Source organism: Nanorana parkeri, unplaced genomic scaffold (genome assembly GCF_000935625.1).
Source record: "Nanorana parkeri isolate BGI_ZX_2015 unplaced genomic scaffold, ASM93562v1 scaffold109, whole genome shotgun sequence".
Classification (NCBI taxonomy): Eukaryota; Metazoa; Chordata; class Amphibia; order Anura; family Dicroglossidae; genus Nanorana; species Nanorana parkeri.
In genome coordinates this window covers 761,097-779,713 of record NW_017306377.1, presented here as the reverse complement: position 1 = coordinate 779,713, position 18,617 = coordinate 761,097, and the positions used below count along the sequence as shown (strand labels likewise).

At 43.8% G+C, this 18,617-nt stretch overlaps 1 protein-coding gene across 1 annotated transcript; it reads left to right on the top strand.

The window, feature by feature from the left end:
* The first annotated feature begins 1,153 nt into the window (after positions 1-1,153).
* TMEM52 (transmembrane protein 52) lies at positions 1,154-9,326 on the top strand. The gene is made up of 4 exons (XM_018553079.1): positions 1,154-1,269; positions 3,397-3,447; positions 6,634-6,803; positions 8,672-9,326. Exons 1-4 carry the CDS (start codon positions 1,154-1,156, stop codon positions 8,968-8,970), a joined length of 636 nt encoding a protein of 211 aa, XP_018408581.1. The 3' UTR covers positions 8,971-9,326.
* Positions 9,327-18,617: the final 9,291 nt, after the last annotated feature.

Here is an 18,617-nt window from a genome sequence, read left to right as displayed (position 1 = left end):
TAGCAGCCAGACACAAGTCCCTATCTCCTATCCCCAGCAGCCAGACACAAGCCCCTATCCCATGTCCCCTGTCCCTAGCAGCCAGACACAAGCCCCTATCTCCTGTCCCTAGCAGGCAGACACAACCCCTTATCTCCTGTCCCTAGCAGGCAGACACAAACCCCTATCCCCTTTCCCCAGCAGCCAGACACAATCCCCTATCCTCTGTCCCTAGCAGCCAGACACAAGCCCCTATCCCCTGTCCCTAGCAGCCAGACACAAGCCCCTATCCCCTGTCCCTAGCAGCCAGACACAGGCCCCTATCTGCCTCCGTTCCTAGCAGCCAGACACAAGCCCCTAGCCTCCGTTCCTAGCAGCCAGACACAAGCCCCTAGCCTCCGTTCCTAGCAGCCAGACACAAGCCCCTAGCCTCCGTTCCTAGCAGCCAGACACAAGCCCCTAGCCTCCGTTCCTAGCAGCCAGACACAAGCCCCTAGCCTCCGTTCCTAGCAGCCAGACACAAGCCCCTAGCCTCCGTTCCTAGCAGCCAGACACAAGCCCCTAGCCTCCGTTCCTAGCAGCCAGACACAAGCCCCTAGCCTCCGTTCCTAGCAGCCAGACACAAGCCCCTAGCCTCCGTTCCTAGCAGCCAGACACAAGCCCCTAGCCTCCGTTCCTAGCAGCCAGACACAAGCCCCTAGCCTCCGTTCCTAGCAGCCAGACACAAGCCCCTAGCCTCCGTTCCTAGCAGCCAGACACAACCCCCTAGCCTCCGTTCCTAACAGCCAGACACAAGCCCCTATCCTCCGTTCCTAACAGCCAGACACAAGCCCCTAGCCTCCGTTCCTAGCAGCCAGACACAACCCCCTAGCCTCCGTTCCTAACAGCCAGACACAAGCCCCTATCCTCCGTTCCTAACAGCCAGACACAAGCCTCATCTCCCATGCACATGAATCAGAGTCTGGTTGCAGCTCCTTGCGCTGTGCTGAGCCCTAACCAGCGTAGTGTGGGCGGGGCTATACCATCGTGGGCGGGGCTGAACCTCTGGGCGTGTGAGCGGCTATAAACCCCGGTGATGTCAGCGTGCTCTGCAGTTCTTTCGTTGGTTTTCGGCTTTGTGTTCATTGCCCGGTATCTGCACTGCTGCATTCGCCGCTTCCCCTCGTCCTGAGCCATGTGGACCTGTGGATATAACCCCCGTGGGAGGCTCCTGGTGCTGTGCTGCATGCAGCTGATGGTAAGCTCCCTGCTGGACCCCTTTGTTTTTCAGGACGTGGAATGTCACGCCACGTGAACCTCCCCACCACGTCCATGTCTGACTCTGTTAGTAATCCCCCTACAGGCCAACTCCCCTCTCCTTCTATGGCCTCCTTCTGATATGTGCTGGATGTCCTTTACAATCATATTATTTCCATACAAGTCATTTGTTTTACAATCTGGATTAATTTGTTTTTGCTACGACAGATAATTGATACATTGTATTTCTTATTGCTGCATTCATAGGAAATCCTCCTGGTGGTATCATTCCTCCCCCTCCAGCGTAATCCAGCATACAATGGCTGCAGCCTGGACTGACCTGTCAGTTGCTTGGCTGCCAGAAACAAATGTCTTGCTGGCACTTTCCTGACGATTCTGCATCCATTTAAATATTGGACTCGTTTAACAATAATGTCCAGCAGTCCAATAGTAATCTTTTCAGTGTACGATCCTAAAAGATCACTGCCATTATTTTTGGGGGGCGGTTTCCTGACTTGCCTTAGGCCAGCTATAGGACCCATTTGGACTTGGTACTGATTGGGCAATCTTTGCTCTCTTGATTGGCAATAATCAGTATGTGCTGGCTATTACATGTGCTGATTTGCCAACATGTTGGCGAATTCTTTTTCGCTTAGCTATAGCTTCATTTTCTTTATAGAAATTCCATATGCTACTTGCGTGTGTCTTAAAGTGGAAGTTCACCCTAGAATTATTTAATGCGCATTAAACCGCCATGGAATGCATGTACCCTGATAAATGTATAGAGCCATTGACTTCATTCCGCGCTTTGGTTGTTTAGCAATCAGCATTGGGAAAAACTGCCGGCAATTGCCAACGACTCCATTTAAAGTGACACTAAACTCAGGCGATCACCTTTTTAAAAATGCATTCAAGTCCCTTTAACTATTAACAAAAAGGTATCTTTGTATCACTCGGCTGTAGATCCTCAAATCATCTCTGAATTGGTGCTGACACCGTCCTTCCTTCTGGAGTGTGGCTACTTTTGTTCTCCATGGTCCGTGTGTGTTGTAAAGTAGTCACCACTCCAAGCTCGCTCCTGTGATGGACTAAAATCTCATGTTTAGTTAACTCATTTGTATTGAAGTTAGTCCATCACGGTAGCGAGCTTGGAGCGGTGACTACTTTACAACACACACAGGGACCATGATGAACACAAGTAGCCCCCCTCTAGAAGGAAGGACAGTGTCGGCACCAATTTAGAGGTGATTTGAGGATCTACAGCCGAGTGATACACAAATATGGTACATTTTTGTTAAAGGAGAACTATGGGGTCAGTGTTTTTCCCCATAGTTCTCCTTAGGGTAACGGGAGGACACAAACTAGCGTCCTCTCGTTACCCTAAGCTCAGTATACCGCGAGCTACAGCTCCCGGTATACTCAGATGCCACACCTGGAGCGGATCCCGACTTAGATGACGAGATCCGCCCAGCTGCGTGAGTGACAGCTGGCTCTGCCTACCTAGAGGCAGAGCCAGCTGTACCCGCCCCCTCCCCCGTCCGTTCCGCCAGTCAGCGCTGGCAGATCGGAGAGGGGAATACAGCCCCTCCCCCTGTCACGGCAGAGAGCCGTGACAGGATCGAGAGGTGAGGGAACCCGGTATGTTTTCCCTCACCTCCCGATCTACTGAGCCGACCTGTCAGTCTCATTGTCACAGGTCGGCTTAGAACTATGAGGTGAGTGGAAATCACTCATGTCATAGTTCTCCTTTTTTAATAGTTAAGGTACTTGACTGCATTCTTAAAATTTAACTTTGAGTTTAGTGTCTCTTTAACTCATGGTATTTCTCATCCCCAGTCATGCTATCTATGTCCTGTGATTGCTTGGCTGCACTTCCTCTGTGTCCTATTGCTTGCAAAGATATAGATGGCATGAGGGGGGCTGAGCGTCTGAGTTGCATGGTGTCCCTGGTAAAAGCTGTCAGTTTTCCAGGTCTAGGGTGAACTTGCACTTTAACCTGTGATGTAAGTGTCAGTTGGCCAAGCCAGGAATAAAACTTGTAGTTGTTCCCCTTCACAGCCGAGTTATTTTTAGTATTTGTTGACACTCTAATGAATGCACGTTGACAGCACAATCCTTGCGCCAACAGTTTGCGCAGCGCTTTACTGTTCTTACATTTTCTCTCGTTTTTATGTTTTTTAGAAATTGCCCTCCAGGTTCAGGCACAAGCTGGGTCAACTTGTGGTATGTCTGGTGAGTAGACAAAGCTTATTACGTCTTTTAGTCCTGGTGTTTTGGCAGATAGTCTTGTGGATGACATTTGCTGCATTCTATAGAATGCCAATGTGGAAACTTTTTTTTTTTTTTCCTTTTTTATACAGATTGCAGCCGAGGTTTAGACCTGAGGTTAATTTTACTAAAAGCTGTAGTGGGGTTTTGTTTTTTTCCTGCGGCTTTGGGTATCCATAGTATTTGCACTTTTTTTTGCCATCTGTCTGGTTGTCGCGGAAAGCTGGTGCTTTGCACAGCAATAAAATTGAGGCCAGTGTTTGCTGTGACCCCAGTGGCATTAGAGCACGGTACAAAAATAGACCCTACCATGTGTCCTCAAAGCTGAGGCAAGCTTTATCATATGAAAATAGAGTGCCTCGTGCTTGATCAGGTGTTGGGACCTGTCACTGTTTCTTTCACTTGGGCAAACTGAATGTCTAAAGAAGCCATATCTGGCTTTAGTAAACTTTGGTTGGATAGAATTTACGCAGTGAAGTGGCAAGTGTGTCTAAACCCCCAAAATAAAAATGATTATATTGCAGCTTACCAGTCCTTAGATGTGGTGGCTGCATTAGATTTCTTTTTTTAGGTTTCCAGACTTTTTTTTTTTTTTTTTTTTACCTGTTAATCCTGCGAGCAACACTAAGTTTTCCCTTTGTGTTCACTCTCATTTCTCAATTTCATCTATGGGGCAGCTGTGGTTGTCACAAAGGCTGGACGTCACAGGTCTTCCTTTGCTCATCTCCATTACTTAGGTTCATTGTGCTTTTGGAAGTTACAAGGCCACTGTGCATTTATGGCGAGATTGGCAGGTATTTTCTGTACTTGCTGAAAATGTTCTTGGCCTAAAAATGTAAAGTAAAGCAACCACCACATCTAAGGACTGGTAAGTTGTAAAATAACATTTGTTTTTGGGTTTAGATATGCCTTAAATAGCCATTCCACCCACATGTGAGTTTTTTGGTTATAGACGACCCTGGTGGCCTGGGTCAGCACCTCGCTTATGGTAGTTGTGAGTCCCTGGATTCAAATATTCAGAGGATCGGTCAGAAGGTGATGGATTGTTTGAGGATGCCCCTCAAATATGGGAACCCAGAACTGAAGATACACTTTTTAAAGTCCAATGACGGCGCCAAACAACACTACAAGAGTCCAAACACTTTTAGTAATAGAGTGAGTTCACAAGCCTGTACTTGTTCTGTTATTAGGTGTTTAGGCTCTTGTACTGTCTTGTTTGGCGCTTTCAATAGACTATTTAAACCTGGCTTATTCTGTCTTGTTGCTCATCTCTACAATGGTCGTAACAAGTGTGCAAATCCTGGAACTTGACACTGAGATCTCACCAAGTCCCTGAGAGATATTTAAGAAAATGTAAAGGTGATTTAACGCCTCAGCATCCATCAAGCAGTAAAATATGTATTTTTGGCTGGACTTCTCCTTGAGAGCCCTACCTAGGGGCTGGTGCAGTCAATAAAGACAAAAGATGGAACTGTGCAGAATACAAAGGTAGCTGTGATTTTTAATAGTAAGGCCATAGCTACTGTTTTAATGTAATCTTATATTTCACTTGTCTGTTTTATACTGGGGGGTTTATTGCTGACCTTTTTTATGTAGCCGTGATGGATACAATAACAGAGCCAGATGTGCTGGTGTTATTTTAAGAAGGGTTAAAACTACAATGTGAGGTCAGAGTAGCGGCAGTGACAATTGCAAGGAAGTCATTTTATTGGGTGTTGACCTCTGCACTAACTAGCCAGGATTGTGTCAGACTGACCTTTGTATCTGGGCTTTCCCTTAAAAGTCCAAGGAAATGCATTCCTATATTAAATGACAGGAAATGACAGACTTCCATATTCTATACTGACTATAGTCTATGGAGGCAGTGACTCAAGGTTTATAACATACAAAGTTGCATAGTATTTGAGGTTGAATATAGACATATGTCCATCAAGTCCAACCTATTTTGTGTGTGTGTATGGTCCTATTGGTGTGTAGTATGTATAGGTCCCTGTGTGTTCTCAATCTTAAGAGTACTTGTACCCCTGTATATTACGGTCTCTAAGGAAATCAGACATACAAGTGATTAAAAGGCATTGCGGTCTGGCCAAATCAACTCTATATAGGTAGCATCTTAATATAAGAGAAATGGCTGGATGTTGATGGCAGCCCAATTATGAACTGGGATTCCATGCAGATCAGTCAGTTGGAGTCGCAGTGAGTTTTGGAAGTTGTCTAAATTTACTCCTGAGTCACCAGTCCAGAGATCTGTAGCTTCTAAGTGCAAGTGATGACACATGTCTAGTCACAGTAGGCCAGATCTGAACGGTCTCCATACTATTTGTTGAGTCACAGAAGCCTTTGACTGTATCCATGATGGCCAGTATATAGCTGTAGGGACATGCCTTGGTCAACCTTGGAAATTGTAGATCTGGGCAGAGGTGACTGCAATTTTAAAGCACATTGAAATGGATATTGGGTTGATACATTGCTTTTCATTAGATATGGCTTTGTTTGGTCTTTGCTTAGCCTTTGTAGTGCATCTAATCCCAAATACAAAAATGTATCCAATTTAATCTTACCTGTCCTTAGATGATGTGGTGAAGAGATTTGTTTTCCAGGCCATTTCTCCTTTTATTTTCCCCTGGTGATCTTACTAGAAACATACTTGATGTCATCCATGAATAGGACATGTTAGAACCACAGGACACCACTCCTTAGGGAAGAGGTGTTCAGTAGTTCAGAGAGAACAAAGAACAATGCCAACTGATAAGTCAAGTCAGTTGAGTCGGTACACAAAGTTCTAGCTCAAGATTTTTGGCAGGATCAACAGGTTTGGCTTTTTTTTGCCACTCTTTAAATGGAACAAAAACACTTTCCCTTTTTAGATGACAGATGTAACAGATTTGAACAGACAAAGGGAGCAAATCAGAGAAAGTTGTTGGGTTTTACATACACTTTAAGGCCAAAGACTGAGTTTTGGTTGGCATTGGTTCCTTTGCCCAGCTATGTCTCTGTGCCAGCTTTGGATTAGACTGGTCCATTGACCTTTTTTCTGCTCTTGCAGATGGGCCTCCTGTGATAAAAGGCTTTTATGAAAGTGATGACGCAGAGAAGCATTTCCCTGTCTGTGTTTATATAGACTCAAGCCCTGTTTCTGTCTTTCCCCAGGCTGATTCTGGTCACCATATTTCTTCTCTTGCTGTGTGGGACAACGGCCAGCTGCATAAAGTTTTGCTGCAAGAAGAAGAAACCGCCTGTGCAGACTTTACCAAATCAGCCCTATGAAGTGACTGTGATCGCCATAGACAATGACAGCACCATTCACAGCACGGTCACCTGTAAGTACTTGGAGCATGTTGTAAAAGGAGGTCTTAATTTGGGCACAAAGTGAACCAATCACCTCTAATGCTGCATTTTAGAAAAGAGAGAGGGGAACTTATCAAAGCGATTGCGACAGTTTTAGCCTCTTATAGAGAGATTAGATATAGATATATTTTATAATTTGCAAATCTGTTTAGCCGCTCCTGTTTTGACCAGAGCTTGCACTATTTTACCGATTGCGCATGTTTTGCGAAAGCTCACAACTGTTTACATCTGCACTTGTCCTGCAGCTGTCTGAAACTGGAGCATCACCTAACAAAACAATCGCAACTTACGTCCCGACATGACCACTTCTTCAAGAAGTGACAGGCTTTTTGCCTGGAGATGCGAGTCTTCTTTCCTGGAGTCTATTTAATCTAATTTATGAGCAACATAAATCTGGTGCAAATGTATCCCATATGGCCATATGAGAGTTCAAACACTCGCAATTGCAATGATGAAGTCCCCCCGGAGTATATCTGGCAGTGTTGGTAGGTGTGCATTTGGGCTGTTGGGGTTATTTAACTTTAAAATGCAACCCTTGGCAATTCCTTATATTACATAGTTACATAGTATTTGAGGTTGAATAAAGACATAAAGTCCATCAAGTCCAACCTATTGTGTGTATGCATATTGCTAGGGGATTTTGTAAGATTTAATGGCCGCAACAGATGTAAAGACCAAGGAACTCGATCACCGATGAGTTCCCACTCTGTTGCATTCCCTATAAAACTAAACACGAAAAAAATTGCAACAGCAGTGGTGACACCAAAAACTTATAGGTTGAAGGAAAAGAACCAGACAATATAGAATGATGTTACCCCCTGGTCTCTAGAAAATGTAAAATGCCACCAACTCTACTGGAACACTTTTGCCAGATGTTTATAGAAACCTGTGCTGATGGAATGAGTGCAGCCATTGCTGACCCCCTCCTTATGAAAATTCCATGCTAATCCAGTGGCTTCAACATTTTAAGTGTGGTGATCATGCATTTATTTGCTTACTGCAAGCTCGTTCCGGGTCGGCAGCTCAAAAGTATTAAAGAACTCTGGGCAAAACTTTTTTAACCCTTGCAGCTGGGCTACCCCAAACTGTAAGGGTTAACTACTCATTTTTGTCCAGGTGCTGAAGAAAAACTCCCACCTCACCTGAACCGCAGAGCCAACTAGCTCTGGAACTAGTCCTTCCCACCTCTCATCTCCACTGCTGCAGAGGTCCTGTAAATCATCACGTGCTATATAGTGTATAGACGTGAGGATGCCAAGGAACATTCCAATGCTGCAGTGTAAGACGCTTCACAGACTGGAGAAGCAGGGAGCCGTCTCAGTGGTTTGGGTGACTATGACTTTTTAGCACCTAGACAAAACGAGCAGCTAAACCTTGCAGTATGGGGGTATCCCCACTGCAAATGTTAATAAAACATTTGCCTAGAGTTCTTTTAAGCCAACAATTACCAGTTAACAAGCTTTTAGAAGGCCAGCAATGGCCACCTACATCCTAAACTGCTAGCATTCTGGCAATATACAGATTAACATTCAGACTGGAATTCTAATTAAAATCAGTGTCTGAGTAGATGGCTATAAAGTGCTGTGGGTTGCCTTCCTAAGGGACCATATTGCATTAACCATTTTGTTAAGGTGCACTGCCAGCCCGTTGGAAAAAATAAATCTAATGCAGTGTTCTTTCCCTTTGCAAGGCATGAATATTGCAGTGCGGGTTTTGTGTGCTAGCGTAACACTGTCGTACACTGATGTATATATGGACCCTTAACATGACTAATGCATTTAGCTTTGCAGTGAACATTGCTCATTTTTTTTTTTTTTTGTCCTTTTTGGATCCTTTACAGCTTACAGCTCGGTGCAGTATCCTCATATGTTTGCATTTAGTGACATGGACAGAAGTGCAATGTCTCCCCCAGCTTACAGCCTCTATGCTCTAGAGCTTCCTCCAGCCTATGAAGAAGCCATAAAGATGGCCAAGCCCAGTGGAGAGGTTAGTACCTCCGTAGCTGGCCCAAAACTAGAGGACATCAGTGAGCACGATGGACCTGAAGAGGACCAAGATCACCAGCAAGCCTCATCACATGACGCAGACTCACCACCTCACTATGAGGAGACCGAAATTACCCAAAGCCAGGTCCACTGATGACTAACTATAGACCAGAAGCATGAGCTTCCCAGGGCTTGGCATGGAATCTTCAAGGATCAAATTCTGCTACAGATGCCAGGGAGCAAGAGCCTACCTAATCTTGTTTTGTAGTGCTGTGACCTACATATAAGGCAGGAACTGTCTGAGCGATGCAGCCTCCTGCTTGCCAGTGTCATGTGAACAGAATATTAATACCCTGCTCGTGTTCAGAGCAGACCTGGTGTCTCCATCTCTGCAAGCTGATAGTGGACGGTCTACCCCCTGTGCTGCAAACACTTCTGGTATCTCCTTCTGCCATGGATTTGGACTAGAATGGATGTTTGGATGTAATCATACAGTGGGATTAATATCATATGCAATTTTTTTTTCTGAATGCAAAACTAGCCAAGAAAGATGATTTACTTAAAGGTATGCTCCAAAAGTAACCAACAATTTATCTTTGGCAGCATACGTGTTAAGAAATCTGACTTGCAACAATATCTAGACTTCTGCCTCACTGTGAAGATCTGCAATGTTGGAAGGTCCCCTCCTCCCTTACCTGCTCTCCACAACTGTATTGTAAAGTGTATAATGGTTCTCCACTTAAAGGATCAGACCCATTATTTTTTCCAGCTTCAGAAAATGAGTACAGAAAGGGGGGGCTAGATCAGCAGGAGAAACTTAACACTGCATATCTTCATGTTATGGCTGCAGAAGCTAGTATAGCTTTGCATGCCAAGTTTCTGAGCTACCATCCTCTCAAGCAAGAAGTGTTTTTTAAGGGGCAACCTGTACTGAGAAATTAGGCCATTCTGAAAATATGGGTTTGCATGGCATTTTCTTCAATGCATAAGTCACTGCGCTGAGACAAGCATGCAGAAAGTAGGGTTAGAGTTGTGGCCTGGCATACAAGTGCCAGGCATGTGCTTTTTTTTTTTTAAGTATTGAAGCCATTGGCTCTGCATGACGGTCAGGTATTTTAGCTTTTTCAGAACGGTCAGCAATTACATCCTCCCATATTGTTAAAGGTAAAGTTCACTTTTTGAAAACAAAAAATAATAAATGCACACCTTCATGAAAGAAAAATATGCATTTTTATATATTTTTTTTTTGCATTGGAGCCAGTAAAGCATTCCAACTGCAATCGGATTGTGGGTGCTATGCCCTGGCTCCTGCAGATCCTCCCTTCCCTGTCTGTGAAGAGGTAGGATATTAAGTAACATGGACGGGAGGAAGAATGCATGGATTGCAAGTGTGGTGACGTGACCACACTTGTGTTCCATTGAGAACAAAGTCTCTCTTCTGCAGTGGCTGATGGAGTTTGTAGTTTCTCCATTCACAGATCTTGTCAAAGGAGCTGTAATGAATGTGGATGTGTGGGCGGAGCCAAACACAGCCATGCCATAAAAAAAAAAAAATCACAGCAACCTGCGTGAAGAACCTTTGCGATTCGGGTGGGAGGTGGATGCGATGTGACCATATTTCAGTTTCCACCCTGAACACGGGTGAAACCTGATCAGAACGGTAAACTTGGGGCTTTGTTTGTAATATTTCTGTCTGGTTCTGCTGTTTATGCGGCACTAGCGCCCCTAGATGGCGATGATTAGTGTAGGAGATTTTATAAATGAAGCCCTTTTGACTTTAATACAGGTTTCCTTTACTGTTACTCTTTAAGAGTAGTAATCACCTCTGTGTAATAAGCATTCACTACAACACTACTTCTAGTCCTATTTTTGTCTCATTTCTTCCCATGCAGTTGTGTGGTTTGGCTTTTTTTTCATTTATTTAGCAATAAGAAGCATTTCATTGTTCTGCTTTATTTCAGGCATTCGCCTTGTCACGGTCAATACCAGTTTTCATGTTGCAATAGTTCTCCTGTATATTTATGGCATGTTATGCCACTCATCTGTTTTAGTTTATAATCATTTTAATCCCGAGAATGTTCACGTGCTCACAAGGTCCCATAACTCAGCCATGCTAGCCGGGTGTGCCTGCAGTTATATATTGTGTGTATAGTCACTTAGGGAAAATGTATTGTTTAAAGTATATCTTGCAAAATGTATGTATAACTTTTTTTTTATTAACCAACGTGGTTCAGTAAGTCTAACGCAAATAAAATTCTAACTGTCCAAATCCGCTTTTTCTTTTGTACAAAAATTCATTCAACAGTACAGCTTAGATCTCCCGGTCTGCTACTGACGAAAAGTGGCTGTTATTTAAAGTGTTTGTCTAGTTTTTGGATACAGTAGGGAAGAATTTTCAGGTTTTATTGCTTCTGTGTCTCAGCTGGCTAGATTAAACCTCTGCCCTGCAACCACTTTATTCATTACAGAGGGGGATGTGAAAGGGAAAATTTTAGTTTTTGCCACAGAGGGAGTGGGAGATCTTCCTATGGGGACCCGTGCCTTTGAAAATTCGCATTTGATTTCCTCTTACTTCCTGTTGCATCTCCAGGACAGGGAGTAATGGGAAATCTCCCAAACAGGGCAGGCAGTAATGCATTGCCTTGGCAGGGGATTCACTGTTTCCTATGAATCTCCACCCAGATAACAATTTAGGCTATATATACACTTTATCTTTAGTGGGTGGCACTGTCTGTATTGGCTCACAACTAAAGCCTGCTGTATTAATAAAAAACAATTACACTTGTTAATGTTTGAGCAATGTATTTAAGAGGCTTCTTGTTGATGATGGTTTCCTTTTAAAAGCAACCCTGTAAGTACTTTGAGCAAATTCAGCTAAGCCCAGATTGTGAAAGAAGGTAAAAGCCTTTCTGGTAGCCTTTTGTTCTAAGACTCTACCACATTGCTAATCTCTGGCCACTCCTACAGCCTCCACATCTGAGTGTATTTAATATCTGCTCCCCTGCCACATACTGTGGTTCCCTCTATCACTACAGAATGTAGAAGCTGGCAGGAGGAACCACAGGGCCGAGCAGGTATGCTGTCAGACCAGGCAGCCTGGTACCCACAACAGAGCTCCTCCATAGGCCAGACCTGCAGGCTGGTCCATTAATACTGTGATTGTCTGGTCTCGCTACTGCTGAGCCACTGATCAAAAGCAAACCTGTTGATCACCTAGACCAGGGATCAAAATTTCACGTCCTGAGCTACTAGCCATGCCTTAAGAGTTACTTGCCACTAGTTGCCCCACCTAATCCCTACCCTTCCCTAGCACTAACTCCCCCCCTAAACACACCAGCGCTGTAACGCACGTTGCAGAGGTCAGCGCTGTAACGCACGTTGCAGAGGTCAGCGCTGTAACGCACGTTGCAGAGGTCAGCGCTGTAACGCACGTTGCAGAGGTCAGCAATGTCTGCAATGCAAACACATCTGGGTAAGACCTGCAGTGTCCAGAGTGCAGTGAGTCGGTTGATTTGTGTATTCATTTCTTTTGAGCACTATTTAAACATCCTGGTTTAATTTTTCCAAATGCACACAAGCTCCGTTTGGAGCTATTTTCTAAATGCACCTTGACTCGTGTGATGCGTCCAGCAGCGTCAAAGATGCATTCAGTCTAGAAGTGTTTACCCAAACAAATTTCTCCATTTTGGGGGTCAGTTCAGCCCGGTATTGTGCAGCTAAATGTATGTAAAGGCCACCAACTAAACACAGAAAAAAGAAGTCTGGGAAAGTTATTTTATACTTGGCAAATAACATCTCTTCTACTTAATTGTAGCCTGCTAGAGTGTATAAGGCCTAAGGGTCTGTGCGTTAATCGTGTGGTACTGTGCAATGCACCTACTGTGCATGATCAGTGCAGGAGGTGTGTTGCATTGCCATTCATTTGAATGGCACCCCAAATGCGACTAACACCTGCCATGCAGTACTGCAATATTGAGGTTAAAAAAAAAAAAGAGCAGTGTATGTGCAATCAATGCATGGCTCTGGTGTAAATTGGCCTCCAGGCATATAGTCCCAGTTGTCATTTTAAATGCAGGTTTGACTCTTTGGTTGCTTTGGGTTAACGCTGACAGTTCACATTTCTGACCATCAAGCTTGACAGGTGGCAACTTTGTAGGTGTGCCAGCTACATCAAATTATTGTTGTATTTGATCAACATGAACATACCAACAGGACAATGTGCAGGGACTGCACCTGTAGAAGAGTGACAGGAGGGCTGGGATCACATCAATCATCTTTACATCAAAACTAGAATGGTTTCAGAGCTCCAAAAACATGTTGGAACCCCCCCTTAAAACCTAGACCCTTTTTTAGGATAAGGATCTGTTTTAGATTTTGGGAGGAACCATACTTCATTCTTACTTTAACTTTTACAATGGGGTGCATTGAGATTTTGCATACTTTTAAAGGGTGCCGTGACGGAAAAAAAGGTTGAGAAAAGCTGCTCTACACTATTGCCTGCTGCTTTCCCTAGCAATTTTACATACGGTTACTTACAATGTTTGCTCTTTTAATGTAGAGCTCCAAGAAATTATTTGTTTTGGTCCTCCCCCCACCGCTGTATAAAAAAAGAAAATAACTAATTTCTACTTTCGCTCTCCAGGCTGCAATCCTGGAGTTCCAGCAGGCCTCTCGGAGCTCTCCAGTTTAATTTTATATTCTTCAGCTCCACCTTGTGGAATATATTTACAGTCCCATTAAAATGGAACCCTAGAGAACACATACCATAACTATGAATATAGTTATTTGCCACTGTCCTTTTTTTTTTGGTCATATACATTTTTGAGAATAACAAGAATACAAAACTGCATGTAAGAAGCTCATTTAATACCAAGGTATAAAGAAGCAATACAGTGTTGATCATGACAATCGTACAGGACGATACTTATAAAAAAAAAATTATAAACACGAGATGAGACATAAAAGATTATCGTACTTATCGACTCTCTTAGGCAGAGTGGGTGAGATGAGCTGTTGGATCTCCATATAAATGAAAAGATGCATGAAAATAGTTTTTTTTTTAAACCCAGTGCAGGGTTGGATACAGAGATAACTTGGATGCGCAAAACTTAAACCTGCCAGAGTGTAGGCAGCAGGGTGTACTGAGATTACTTATGAAGAGCATTTGCGTAACAATCGCCATAGCGACCCACGCGGCCGCTATGGGGCACAGGGGCGCCTGGCCAGGACATCCCTGATGCCGTTCGGGCCGCCTGGGTCGCTATGACATCTCATGCTGCTGGCTGTCACTGGCGGCTGTGAAGAGGAACGCGCCGCTGTTCAGATCACTAACAGTGATCTGTGCAGAGGTGCATTCCTCTCCACAGCCGCTGCTGAGTAAGTGAGAGCCAGCAGCGGTGGTGGAGGAGGCTGGACCCGACAGTGAAGGAGTAGGCGGGGCCTGGGGTCGGCAGCAGAGGAGGCTCGGTGATGGAAGATGGGATCTCAAGTGGGCTCTTCAAGTGGTGTTACTAGAAATCACAGGGCCCCGTACAAAATTTTGCTATGGGGCCCTGTGATTTCTAGTTACGCCCCTGATAAAGAGGTACATTGCGGGGGGAGAGGATAAAAAAAAAGTGGCAAAGAAAGGAATACGAGAGAATAAAAAAAGAAGAGGGTCAGGCTGTGTGTAGGGGAGGAAGTAACATCTATAGTTTCATTATCAAAAAATTCCATCACAAAATGAGATGCGGGTGAGTGTCAGAGGGCCTGTATTTCTCGGTCCAGGGTGATCATATTTTTCCGAATTTATGCATGGCATTGTCAAGTTGCACCGTTTGCTTCTCATGCCACGTTATCCAATTGACGTGTTGTTTGAGACTGGAGACACTCAGTTTGCTGGATAGCCATGATTTTGCAATCTCCTGCTTGGCTACCATCAAGATGTGGAGGGAAAGTTTAAATGCGGCCACGGGGAGGCCTACAGGTTTACGATTGAGAAGGGGGTGAATTTTGGGATCTTTACTAATTGACCTATGCAACAGAGACGAGAGTAGGCAAAAACACGATCCCATAACAGGTCCTAGAGGGTTTTGGGCATTGCCACCATATGTGAAAGTAGTTACCAAGATCCGAGCATCCCCTAAAGCAAAGCAGGGAAGATTAAATTTAGCAACCCTCGTGGGTACCATGTTCCAGCGTAGCATTACTTTATAATTGATCTCCAACAAACTGGTGCATCGCAAGCTGGACTTTGTGTTTCACCAAGACTGCTGCCACATGATGTCTTCCAGAGGGGAGCCTAAATCCCGATGCCAGTGGAAAACATCTGTCCTTTTTGTGTGGTGGTGGTGGGGGTTAAGGTGAAACGTTTCAAAGCAAACACAACCAGCCATTGCACCCAAGGTGGTGAAATCCAACAACTGACCATCTATTTATGGGTATTTATTTATCTATTCTTGAATAAACAAAATCTAATATATTGCATATGAAACATTGGATAAAGTTTCTTTTACACATATCCTAATGTGATATTATTGGGTAGGTACAGTCAACTTTGTCAATATAAGAATTCTAAAGTGCAGTGTATGTCATACAACAGAAAATGGTCAGGCTGCAGACATACTTTAAAGCAGCAGAAACACTGGTAATAAAAACATTTTATTAGCCCTTGCAGTAGGGCTACCTCCCTGCAGTCTAAGGTCGCTGAGTCATCATGTTCTATACACTTTGTATAGGAAGTGAGGATGCAAAGGGAACTACCATTGCTGCAGCGGAGGAGCTGGCCAACTCTGAGGTTCAGGTGAGTACAACTTTGTTATTTTTGACCGTCGGCAACAAATGAGCACTGAACCCTTGTAGTGTGGGAGTAGCCCCACTGCAAGGGTTAATCAAATTTTTAACAGGAGTTGTTAACAATGATTGAGGACTGGGAACATTCTGTAGGAGATGGCTAGAGGTCAAGAACATCTTACATAAGACTGCTAAAGATCACTGTCATTACAACCCCATTATGAATCAACACCCCCACTTTTCTGCTCCCTATGGTCCCCTTAAAAATTACTGTCACGTTTATTATTTCTTTCCACATGGCACGTCAGAGGAAACAAATACACAAGAAAAAAAATGAAAAATTAAGAAAGTGTGAAATAAATAATCTAGACCATTTAACTAGCAGAAGCCAGTTTAAAGATACCTTGTTACTAGAAGAATACTGAAAACTGCTGTTAGGTATGACATCCAGGCACCCACCATTCCTGCCTCTTGCATATTTCTATTGGCCAGAGAGACTACCCATCATAGTGATTGGCCAATAGGAATGTGTGGGGGCAGACTTAAGGGGCAATCTCTGATACTATGTTGAATTGTCTGAATTTTTGCCCATCAGCATGGTCCAGCATTTCGGCAAAATATACTGAATACTCCTGCAGGTATGGGCAGATACCTCTGGGTTTCTTCACTTCCTACCGGTCAGCAGTCTTTACTATTCCAGAGTCTTTTTAATTTATATTTTTCTTTTATTGGTCTCCAGAGTAACCACCTATACAAAGAAAACACTGACTGGCAGTTGGGGCACAAGGGTTATTAGACTTTATAACCTAATAACTAAAAAACAAATGTCTAGACTCGAAGAAATAAGTAAGTTGGTATAAAAAGAAATGTTACTTCTTTCCAGAATGGTAGTAGTTCTGGAGAAATTCCACATCATATGCCAAGAGTTGGACTGATCGTAGGGAATTGTAGCTCCCAGTGTGTGCTACTAAAGAGGAGAGAGATAAATCTGAGGACTCGCGTATAATGAGGTCATTCTATTGTTAGAACAGGAAATACCAGTAATAGTGATGTTAAATATGCCCAGTCACGCCAACCTAAAGGAATCCTGTACTGAGTACATATTGTGCATATGGCGCCATGGCTGAGCTTTTTTTGACTGTGGATGCTAGTTGTCAAAGTGTGATGCTTATACAAAGGCACAAACGTAGAGTTACCTTGTGGCACTCACCGGAAAGCCCTATTTAAATGAGGAGGGGTGCTAGCAATGACTTCGGATGGCGCCGCCAGATAATGAAGATATATGGATGTCACCAGCACACCAAAAGCACTGTCGTCCAAAGTTCTTGTTTATTTCAAAACATCATGTCATCAGAACTAGCGCTTTGGGGCCGTGCAGGGTCCCCTTCATCAGGCTCAGCAATTCATTCAGCAGGCCAAGCAGTGTGGGAGGAGAGAGCTGTGAGTGGCCTGGCGTCTCTTCTCCACGCACCGCTCCGCCTCTTGTGACAGAGTGGCGATGTGGGCGGAGACAGCCAATGCTGTCACAGGAGGCTGAGCTCTCCTCCCGCCCCGCCTCCTGTGACAGCATGTCAGGATGGAGAGCGGTGGTGTGGGCGGAGACCGCTGTCATTGCTGTCACAGGAGGCTGAGCTCAGGAGGCTGATGGAGAGAGAGTACAAACACTCAGCGATCAGTGATCGCTGAGTGTTTGTAGATAATTGAGGATATGGTATGTTTACTATATCCTCAATTATGAATGGATGAGAAGTGATCTACATCACCTCCTGTTCATTTACGATTGTGGACATGGTAAACATACTATATGCACATGTTATGAATGAACAGGAGCACTCAGTATAGAGGATTCCTATTAATTTATAACAGGGGCTGCAGCACAGGCTCCAGCTTCTCCTCCGATCCCCACTGCTCTCCCCCACCTGTATGGGCAGAGGACTTTGTGTCCTCAATCTCTTTTTCCATTTTAAAAGGGAAATATCAGGGGTCTGCTTAGACCCCCAATATTTCTCCGAAGCCCCTAAAAGTAAAGTAAAAACATTTAGTAAAAAGTAATAAATAAATAAAAAAGCTTATAAAAAATAAAATATTTAATTTTTTTTTAGAAAGTTAGAATAAAAAACATTTTCGGATTCGGCCTGACTTTTTTTTTCATTTCGGTTTAGTTTCTGTTTATCCACAGTACAAACAAAGCAAAATATCCCACATAAATCAGCATAGAATCCACATTTTTCATTGAGATGATCCATACCAGTTCCCACCTGGGATTCTCTCTCTGACATGTTTCACCTAATAGGGGAGTAAAGTGACTCTTTGATTAAGCCCTTATCAGGTAAAATGCATCAGACAGAGAGGATTCCAGTAGATTTTAAAGTGAATTTAATGCTGATTCGGGTGTGCAACATTTTGCTTCATAATGCTGTGGACTGTCCACAAACATGAGCTTGGAAGTCAGGCCTGCACCCTCAGTGAGAAGCTGAGTCTGAACCATGGGCTGAGAGCGGTATTTCTTTTTAATTTATATTGTACCTGACTATAAAAGAAAGTATATATAATTGGCCGCGTAGTGCTTAGCGCTTCTGCCTTGCAGCACTGGGGGTCCCCAGTTCAAATCCCTGCCAGGGTCACTATCTGCAAGTTTGCATGTTCTCCCTGTGCTTGTGTGGGTTTCCTCCGGGTACTCCGGTTTCCTCCCACACTCCAAAGACATGCTGGTAGGTTAATTGGCTCCTCTCTAAGTTGGCCCTCTTTGTATGCATGTGAGATAGGAAACTTAGATTGTAAGCTCCTTGAGGGTAGGGACTGATGTGAATGTGCAAATGTAAAGTGGTGCGTAAATTGTCAGTGCTATATAAATACCTGTAATAAATAAATAAATATAGCTTTTCAAACAATTATTTTAAGCAGCTCCAACCCAGCAGACTAGGGTTTCAACCCTAGTTGATAAACATAAATAAAATAATTTATTATGTGCAAGACAATTACACATTGCTTTTAGATTCAATTTAGAGTCAATGTGTGGCAAGGCAATGG